The sequence below is a fragment of the Rattus rattus genome, chromosome 9 (genome assembly GCF_011064425.1).
Source record: "Rattus rattus isolate New Zealand chromosome 9, Rrattus_CSIRO_v1, whole genome shotgun sequence".
NCBI classification, from domain to species: domain Eukaryota; kingdom Metazoa; phylum Chordata; class Mammalia; order Rodentia; family Muridae; genus Rattus; species Rattus rattus.
Genome location: NC_046162.1, coordinates 38,713,490 through 38,723,747, shown reverse-complemented (window position 1 = coordinate 38,723,747; position 10,258 = coordinate 38,713,490). Strand labels below are relative to the sequence as shown.

At 41.2% G+C, this 10,258-nt stretch overlaps 1 protein-coding gene across 1 annotated transcript; it reads right to left on the bottom strand.

The window, feature by feature from the left end:
- Positions 1 to 2,410: 2,410 nt before the first annotated feature.
- Positions 2,411 to 3,355, bottom strand: LOC116909432 (olfactory receptor 1361-like). The gene has a single exon (XM_032913007.1). The coding sequence runs from the start codon at positions 3,353 to 3,355 to the stop codon at positions 2,411 to 2,413; it is 945 nt and encodes a 314-aa protein (XP_032768898.1).
- Between the last annotated feature and the right edge of the window lie 6,903 nt (positions 3,356 to 10,258).

Genomic DNA, 10,258 nt, shown 5'->3' with positions numbered 1-10,258 from the left:
TGGTATGCACTCACTGATAAGTGGCCATTAGCCCAAATGCTTGAATTACCCTAGATGCACAGAACACATGAAACTCAAGAAGGATGACCAAAACATGAATGCTTCACTCCTTCTTTAAAAGGGGAACAAGAATACCCTTGGCAGGGAATAGGGAGGCAAAGTTTAGAACAGAGGCAGAAGGAACACCCATTCAGAGCCTACCCCATATGTGACCAATACATATAAAGCCACCCAATTAGATAAGATGGATGAAACAAAGAAGTGCAGGCCGACAGGAACTGGATGTAGATCTCTCCTGAGAGACACAGCCAGAATACAGCAAATACATAGGCAAATGCCAGCAGCAAACTACTGAACTGAGAACGGGACCCCCGTTGAAGGAATCAGAGAAAGAACTGGAAGAGCTTAAAGGGGCTCGAGACCCCATATGTACAACAATGCCAACCAACCAGAGCTTCCAGGGACTAAGCCACTACCTAAAGACTATACATGGACTGACCCTGGACTCCAACCTCATAGGTAGCTATGAATAGCCTAGTAAGAGCACCAGTGGAAGGGGAAGCCCTGGGTCCTGCTAATACTGAACCCCCAGTGAACATGAGTGTTGGGGGAGGGCTGTAATGGGGGAGGATGGGGGAGCAGAACACATAAAGAAGGGAGGGAGGGGAAGGGGATGTTGGCCAGAAACCGGGAATGGTAATAACAATTGAAATGTAAATAAGAAATACTCAAGTTAATAAAGATGGGGGAAAAAAAGAAATAATGGCAGAAGGTGTCTCAAATTTCATTGAAAACAATAAATGATACATCTCAGAAGTTCTACCAACTTTAACCATAAAGAGTGTAAGAACTAGCAGTGGTAGGTGTCTCCCAGGCCAGCTGCACACATAGGCTCACAGTGGAGTGACAATGTATATGAGACATGTGTAAGCAGAAGCTACACACAAGTAGCAGAGGAAGTGGGAATGAAGCCTCACCACTAGACCCTAGCTAGAGAGCTGTTGGCAAGTGTTAGACACTAGGAAGTGTCAGTTTTCTTTAAGAGTGTTGCCTCTTTAACTCGATCACAGTTCAGTGAAGGCCACACATCACAGTGGCAGCACATGTTAAACTTGGTAGATGTGAAAGAAAGACAGAACAGCAGGAAGGAAGGTAGAAAGGAAGGAAGGAAGGTAGGAAGGTAGGAAGGAAGGTAGGAAGGGAGGAAGGAAGGAAAAAACAAATGACAAAATGAAGAAAGGGAGGGAGAAAGAAACAAAAAATGAAAAGATAAAAATAAAATGAATGAAAATTTTCATTACAGTTAAAAATAAAAATCTTAGAAATAAAAACAAACTAGATCAGCAAAACCAAGAAACAGACACTAACTTTAAAATTTTACTATGAAATTAAAATTGAATGCTCACAAAATTTTTACCAAGTGAAAGTTCCAGGAAAGCCAGGCCTGCATGGGGAGACTGGCTCATACAAAACAACGTCAACATCCACCAAATAGAATCTACATGAGAACACCAGCAAACACTCACAGAGGCAGAGAAAGAGGACAGGGGGACTGACACACTAGAACTGTAGAAGGCACAGTTCATTTTTATTAAATTGACATATTTCCTGCTTAATATTAACTGCTATGTAATGCCCAGATATTAACAATAACATAATAAGTCCAAATGAACTGCAAAAGTAGAGTTTCTGAGGCCTCCAATTTCTTCCTTCTCAACCCACCAAGTCTGATCTTCTGTGAAAAGGACTCAGGTTGAAGTCTCTGTGGTGAGAAAGAACAAATCTCTGTGGTGTCCCAGAGGTGTCCCAGACACACCCAGTTGGGTGCTGGCTCTGTGCCTAGGGACACAGAGCATTGCAAAGAATGTGAGAAGCAGATAGGTGTCTGATACAGTGACAGCACAAGATGTTGTAAGCACAACCGAGCACAAGAGCAGAGGATCTGCTGATGCTAACAAAATAGCAGCACGCCCATTGCCCTGGCTATGGCATAGGCTGTGGATGCTGCTGCTTGCCCAGAGTGCAGTCTTGTAGTGAACAACATGAGGACAGCCATTGAGCCAATTTGGAAACCACATCTCATCTGGAGCAGGAGTCAATTCCTTATTCCAACAACACCCGACCCAATTTTGCGCTTACCATTACTTGCTTTCCAGTGTTGTTCCATTGAGACTCCTTTCTCTTCTCTAAATCTGGGCAGGGGTGCTTATGGTGCATTAATAAGACAATCCAAATGACATTTATTAAATTGTTTTTTCATTCTTCTACCTTAAGGATTTGTATACAGCATTCTGTATCTGATGATAGTATGTTTTTCTTACAAATGACAAATGCTAAGTTTCAAATGATGTATAAATAGTGAAGAACTCTTAGACAATAGCTCCCTCTGTGATGTGCAACACTTTCAACATTACTGCTTAGATGGAAATCTCATGGTGAGCACTCTCCTTAAAGCCCCTTTCATGTCCCTGTTCCTCAGGCTGTAGATGAAAGGGTTCAGCATGGATGTCACCACCGTGTACATCATGGCAGCTGCCATGTCCTTCCCAGCTGAGTGAGAGGATGAGGGGTTGAAATACAGGGATATGATGGTGCCATAGAAGAGGCAGACCACAGCCAGGTGGGAGCCACAGGTGGAGAAGGCTTTCCATCTTCCTCCTGTGGATGAAACTCTCACAACAGCATAAACAATAAGGATATAAGACACAAGGATACAAACAAATGGGGCTAACATTATCAGCCCTGCAACAGTAAGAATCATCAGCTCATTGAGATGTGTGTCTGAGCAGGAGAGTTTCAGCAGGGGAGTCACATCACAGAAGAAGTGGGGGATGATGTTGTCCCCGCAGAAGGAGAGTCGAGCCATGAGCAGAGTGTGCAACAGAGCATTCAGGCTGGCAGTGACCCATGATCCAACCAGCATCAGGACACAGAGCTGATGGGTCATCTTTGTTGTGTAGTGTAAAGGATGGCTTATGGCCACATACCTGTCATAGGCCATCACAGCCAGCAGGAAATTGTCCATGTCTATGAACACACAGAGAAAATACAACTGTGTGAGACACCCAGAGAAGGAAATGGCTTGATTTCTGATTATGTGAATGGCCAGTACCTTGGGGACAGTGGTGGAGGAGAAGCAGACATCCACAAAGGACAGGTTGCTGAGGAAGAAGTACATGGGGGTGTGCAGGTGGGAGTCTGTGCTGATGGCCAGGATGATGAGCAGGTTTCCCAGGACAGTGGCCAGGTACATGATGAGGAAGAGCAGGAAGAGGAGCTGCTGCTGCTGCTGGGGCTGACTGGAGAGTCCCAGGAGGAGGAACTCTGAGATGCTCGACTCGTTGGTTCCTCCCATGGATTTTAGCCCAGGTATAAAGACAAGAAGCAGAAATGTACGAACCTAAGGGTTTGAATCCAACAAATCATACTATAGACATTGCCATATCAAAAAACTGCAAAAAAGGCTGGAAAGATGTTTTAACAATTCCAAAGCCTGGCTAATCATACAGAGGACCCAAGTTCAATTCCCAGACCCCGCAGGGTGACCAGCACTAATGTATAGCTTGTTTCCAGTTGCTTTATTTCCCTCCTCTGGATTCTGCAGACATGACATCATTTGGCATATATACACTCAGGTATAACACCCAAAGACATAAAATAAAAATGAATCAGGGAAACAAAATATATGCTTTTAAAAGCAAGCCTGCATAAGATTTGCTGAGTTAGGATTTACCCATAGTGTTCACATGCTCAGTTTCCACTGCTCAGTCCTAGCTGGTTCTGGACACAAAAAATTCACCCTTGTACTTCATTGAATACAACATAAAAATTTGAATGCATGAGCAGCAAAATGTTTCAGTGGGTAAAGGTGTTTACTGAACTAAATCTGACAACCTCAGTACAACACCAAAACTAGGTAAAGGTGTTAAAAATGACTGTGTGTGTGGGTGTGTGAGTGTGAGTGTGTGTCTGGGGGTGTATGTGAGTGTGTGTAGAGGACCCACTGTAGTTATACCTTGTCCTCCACATGTACACTGTGACATGTGTACTTAACAAACACACACAATAATACAAACATTGTCTTAATACTTAATACAATAATACAAAATTGTCTTAATGTATGCAGATAGCCCTTCCCTGAAATCATGTACCTCTTTGTTTAACTGGCTCTGTTTTTCCTCTAGTCCTTAGCAGCTTTTAGAAAAAAAGAAAGAAAAATAGCAGGGGCCAGAGAGATGGCTCAAAACGTAAAGAGTCTTAACCTAAGCCTGCTGAGTCCAAGCCTCAGGGATCCACATAGTAGAAGGAGAAAAAGAATTCACCTAAAAGTTGTCCTCTGGCTCCACATATACTGTGTAGACACACACACACACACACACACACACACACACACACACACACACAAAGTCAAACCATCTTTAAAAACTTTAATGAGAATAGTTACTGTTGTGTTCAGCTCAAATTGAGCCGCATGGACTCACAATCATTGCTATTGATCCTTCAACACTCAAAAGTGAGCATAATTTCTTAGTAAAGAAATTGGCATCTGTGCTGCTATTACAATAGCTGACAGCTCAGTGCTGCACCTGCCCGACGTTCACTAACTTGGAGCTGCTGGGCGATTGTGTCTTTATTCTAAGGATCAGAAAATGTCAGAATCCTAGGAGGGTGTCTGAGCAAATGCAGAGTAGGTGACCTCCATCCTGGCCCTCTGTACAGCAAGGAGGTTTGGGGACTCGGACAGGTATTTACTGCAGCACCTTTCCCAGTGGGATAGACTCCCTGAGCATCTCATTAAAGACAGGCAGACAGTAATTGTCCTGCCTAGCTTCTAGTCTCTGTGGACCAACAATGAGGAAGAAGTAGTAAAGTATCTTACTACTGGGTCAGAACATGGGGATAAGCAATCTGGGTGGAGACAAGTCCCAGAGGATATTCCCTGAGAGTGTCATCATCTTGGTGAATAAGCCTGTAGCTTTGCATTAGACCAGAGTCTTTTCTTACAGTACAGAACCTGGAGGTGTTATGTCTCTTTGGTGAATGTCACACTTTTGTCTCCTGTCCCATTGTTTACTGGACAGAACTTAATGGTGTTATTTTCAAGTGGAAAGATGGGAACAAGACTGGAAATGATAGAATTAGACTTAAGACTGATCTCTAAATAATCTGGTATAAAATGCAGCAAAGAAGGGGAAAGATGGAAGACACAACTGAAATATATATGCACTTAGAGCAGTCTTTCTTTGAACTGTCATCCCAGCTCACAATGGATCACCCACATCTGTAAATCTATATGCTCTTAACAGTGTGGCTTCATCAGTCCCACATGTTTTACCATCCCTACCAGAGAAAGATTCATGATTGGACTTGGAAACCTCCTGACAGCTGATTTATGAAGGCAAAGACATAAGTGGTTGGATATAAATCTCTATGTCACCTTTTGATATTCCAAGTAGACCTTTAAAACCTTAGAAATTTATCATACAAAATTTTATACTGTTCTACAATATTTTTGAGACTTGCTGTTTTCTAAACAGGACATAAAATGATAAACTGAGGGCTCAGTAGAACTAAAAATTTTATGTTTTTTTCCCTTAGTTAGTTTATGCCATATGGCCATCTTACTCAAGATGGTCTTAAAGTTACATGGTATTACTTTTTAAATTTTCTGTTGGTTTCTTTTCTAAAAATATTAGAAAACATTTTATTGTTATTTTATTTTTATTTGTTATTAATCATTTCATTAGTGTACATCTCAAATGATATCTCACTTCCCAGTTCCCTCATCACCAATCCCCCATCCCAGAATATCCACTTCCTGATTACCCCTCCTCTATGAAGCCACAATTACTCTTATACCTAAACCACACAAAGACCCAACAAAGAAAGAGAACTTCCGACCAATTTCCCTTATGAATATCAACGCAAAAATAATCAATAAAATTCTGGCAAACCGAATCCAAGAGCACATCAAAACAATCATCAACCATGATCAAGTAGGCTTCATCCCAGACATGCAGGGATGGTTTAATATATGGAAAACCATCAACGTAATCCATTATATAAACAAACTGAAAGATAAAAACCACATGATCATTTCATTAGATGCTGAGAAAGCATTTGACAAAATTCAACACCACTTCATGATAAAAGTACTGGAAAGAATAGGAATTCAAGGCCCATACCTAAACATAGTAAAAGCCATATACAGCAAACCAGTAGCTAATATTAAACTAAATGGAGAGAAACTTGAAGCAATCCCTCTAAAATCAGGGAGTAGACAAGGCTGCCCATTCTCTCCATACTTACTCAGTATAGTTCTTGAAGTTCTAGCCAGAGCAATCAGACAACAAAAGGAGATCAAGGGGATACAGATTGGAAAGGAAGAAGTCAAAATATCACGATTTGCAGATGATATGATAGCATATTTAAGTGATCCCAAAAGTTCCACGAGAGAACTACTAAACCTGATAAATACCTTCAGAAAAGTGGCTGGGTGTAAAATTAACTCAAATAAATCAGTAGCCTTCCTCTAAACAAAAGAGAAACAAGCGGAGAAAGAAATTAGGGGAATGACACCCTTCATAATAGTCCCAAATAATATAAAATACCTTGGTGTGACTTTAACCAAGCAAGTAAAAGAGCCATATGATAAGAACTTCAAGCCTCTGAAGAAAGAAATTGAAGAAGACCTCAGAGGATGGAAAGATCTCCCATGCTCACGGATTGGCAGGATTAGTATAGTAAAAATGGCCATTTTACAAAAGCGATCTACAGATTCAATGCAATCCCCATCAAAATACCAATCAATGCAATCAAAATACCAATCCAATTCTTCAGAGACTTAGACAGAACAATTTGCAAGTTCATCTGGAATAACAAAAAACCCAGGATAGCTAAAACTATCCTCAACAAAAAAAGGACTTCTGGGCGAATCACTATCCTTGAACTTAAGCAGTATTACAGAGCAAAAGTGATAAAAACTGCACGGTATTGGTACAGAGACAGACAGACAGACCAGTGGAATAGAATTGAAGACCATGAAATGAACCCACACACCTATGGTCACTTGATTTTTGACAAAGGAGCCAAAACCATCCAATGAAAAAAAGATAGTATTTTCAGCAAATGGTCCTCATTCAACTGGTCAGTATGTAAAAGAATGCAGATCTATCCATTTTTATCACCCTGTACAAAGCTTAAGTCCAAGTGGATCAAGGACCTCCACATCAAGCCAGATACACTCAACCTAATAGAAGAAAAATTGGGAAAGCATCTCAAACACATGGGCAATGGAGAAAATTTCCTGAAGAAAACACCAATGGCTTAGGCTCTAAGCTTCTGTGACAAAATGGCAACCAACAGATTGGGAAAGATCTTTACCAATCCTACAACTTGATAGTGGGCTTATATCCAAAATATACAAAGAACTCAAGAAGTTAGACCGCAGGGAGGCAAATAACCCTATTAAAAGATGGGCTTCAGAGCTAAACAAAGAATTCACAGATGAGGAATGCCAAATGGCTGAGAAACACCTAATGAAATGTTCAACATCTTTAGTCATAAGGGAAATGCAATTCAAAACAACCCTGAGATTTCACCTCACACCAGTGAAAATGGCTAAGATCAAAAACTCAGGTGACAGCAAATGCTGGTGAGGATGTGGAGAAAGAGGAACACTCCTCCATTGTTGGTGGGATTACAGACTGGTACAACCATTCTGGAAATCAGTCTGGAGGTTGCTCAGAAAATTGGACATTGAACTACCTGAGGACCCAGCTATACCTCTCTTGGGCATATACCGAAGAGATGCCCCAATGTATAACAAAAACACATGCTCCACTATGTTCATAGCAGCCTTATTTATAATAGCCAGAAGCTGGAAAGAACCCAGATGCCCTTCAACAGAAAATGGATACAGAAAATGTGGTACATCTACACGATGGAATATTACTCAGCTATCAAAAACAATTACTTTATGAAATTCATAAGGAAATGGATGGAACTGGAACATATCATCCTTAGTGAGGTAACCCAATTACACAAAAACACATAGTATGCGCTCCTTGATAAGTGGATATTAGCCCAAATGCTCGAATTACCCTAGATGCACAGAACACATGAAACTCAAGAAGGATGACCAAAATGCGAATGCTTCACTCCTTCTTTAAAAGGGGAACAAGAATAGCCTTGCTAGGGAATAGGGAGGCAAAGTTTAGAACAGAGGCAGAAGGAACACCCATTCAGAGCTTGCCCCACATGTGGCCCTTACATATACAGCCACCAAACTAGGTAAGATGGATGAAGCAAAGAAGTGCAGGCTGACAGGAACCGGATGTAGATCTCTCCTGAGAGACACAGCCAGAATACAGCAAATACATAGGCAAATGCCATCATTAAGCCACTGAACTGAAAAGGGGACCCCTGTTGAAGGAATCTTAGAAAGGACTGAAAGAGCTTAAAGGGGCTTGAGACCCCATATGAACAACAATGACAACCAACCAGAACTTCCAGGGTCTAAGCCACTCCCCAAAGACTATACATGGACTGACCCTGGGCTCCAACCTCATAGGTAGCAATGAATAGCCTGGTAAGAGCACCAGTGGAAGGGGAAGTCCTTGGTCCTGCTAAGACTGAACCCCAAGTGAACGTGATTGTTGGGGGAAGAGTGGTAATGGGGGGAGGGTGGGAAGGGGAATACCCATAGAGAAGGGGAAGGGGAGGGGTTATGGGGATGTTGGCCAGGAAACTGGGAAAGGGAATATCAATTGAAATGTAAATAAATACTCAAGTTACACCCATATAGAAGGTGAGGGGGAGGAGTTAGGGGGATGTTGGCCTGGAAAACGGGAAGGGGAATAACAATCGGAATGTAAATAAAAGATACTCAAGTTAATAAAGATAAAAAAAAGAAATACTCAAGTTAATAAAGATGAAAAAATAGCTGAATAGTATTCCATAGTGTAAATGAAAAAAAAAACACATCTGAAGTTATGTTTACAAATGCTTAACCAAGACTGTCAGTTACAAAGACTCATCTGCTGGCATCATTCTCTCACTGGGGGAAAAGCCATCCTATATTAAAAGGGTACTTTATTTGGAATAAAAAATTATATAATGACCAAAAAAAAAAGAAGAAGAAGGTGTTCATTTGTTAACTTATTCATCAAAACTGGCTCTTTGATATAACTCATGTAAGGATCCACATTTTCCTCAGTGCAGTGATAACCCATGAGTCTCACACATCCCATCTCAGTAGATGGTACTACAGGAGACTGGGGAGGGACTGGAGCAGACTAGATCATCTCCCATACTCAATGACTCCAGTGACTCTCTTGGGGGTGGGGAAAGAAGAACTCTGTCTTAACCTAGAAGACTCCCTAAAGGCACCAGAGAGTGGGAGAATCTGACATTTGGGGGAAAGGTAGGGGAGTGCTAAATGCCATTAAGAGGAAGGCAGCCATCCTAGACACCTGGGCTAGTTCTGTGGGAAGCTTTTACCTTAAGCCCAAAGGCACACCTTATGTTTTGTATGCCCCATAAGGTAGAGCTGTTTAATTAAACAAGAGACAAAGCACAGCCAATGTAATTAGGATTCAATGTTTAACCCAGGACCAGCTGTCCCAGCACAGAAAGGAGGTGATGGGCCACAGACAAGACCTATCTGCCACTGCTCATACAGGGCTTCAGATTTTAACAAACATTCAGTTTTATTATCTGTTAACCCAGAAAATACACTAGAAAATGCAGGTCCCAGTTGGACATCCAGATTTGACTGGTTGAAGTTAGGCCAGGCTGAGATTATTTCCTGTCAGACTTTTCAGTGAGATTAAAATGCTGCCAGGCCTGAGAAAATGATTGCTTTGAATGGTGACAGCATTTTCCAAAGGGAAAATGCAATTTTTTCTGAAGTACAGGTTTCCAAAGGGATTCCAGCTAGAAAGCGAAAACCAACTGCACCCTTCTGCTCTGTGTGTGGAGATGAAGCATGATGCTCTGTGTCAGGTAAGCCTGCACCAGCCACAAAGAAATTTTCATTATTCGATAAACACTTTTATAATAAACTAATTAGTTTTGCACAATGAAAAGAGGGGATTTAAACTAACTCAAGACTTGTGAATAAGATCCATTCAAATGAATTTATTTTATTTCAGGAAATACACATAGAAATAGATTGCACCTTGTCCACAAGTTGGAAATAATTCCCTTCCAAGTGATACATACTCAATAAAACTTAATAAAAAAAGAAGTTTTTTAT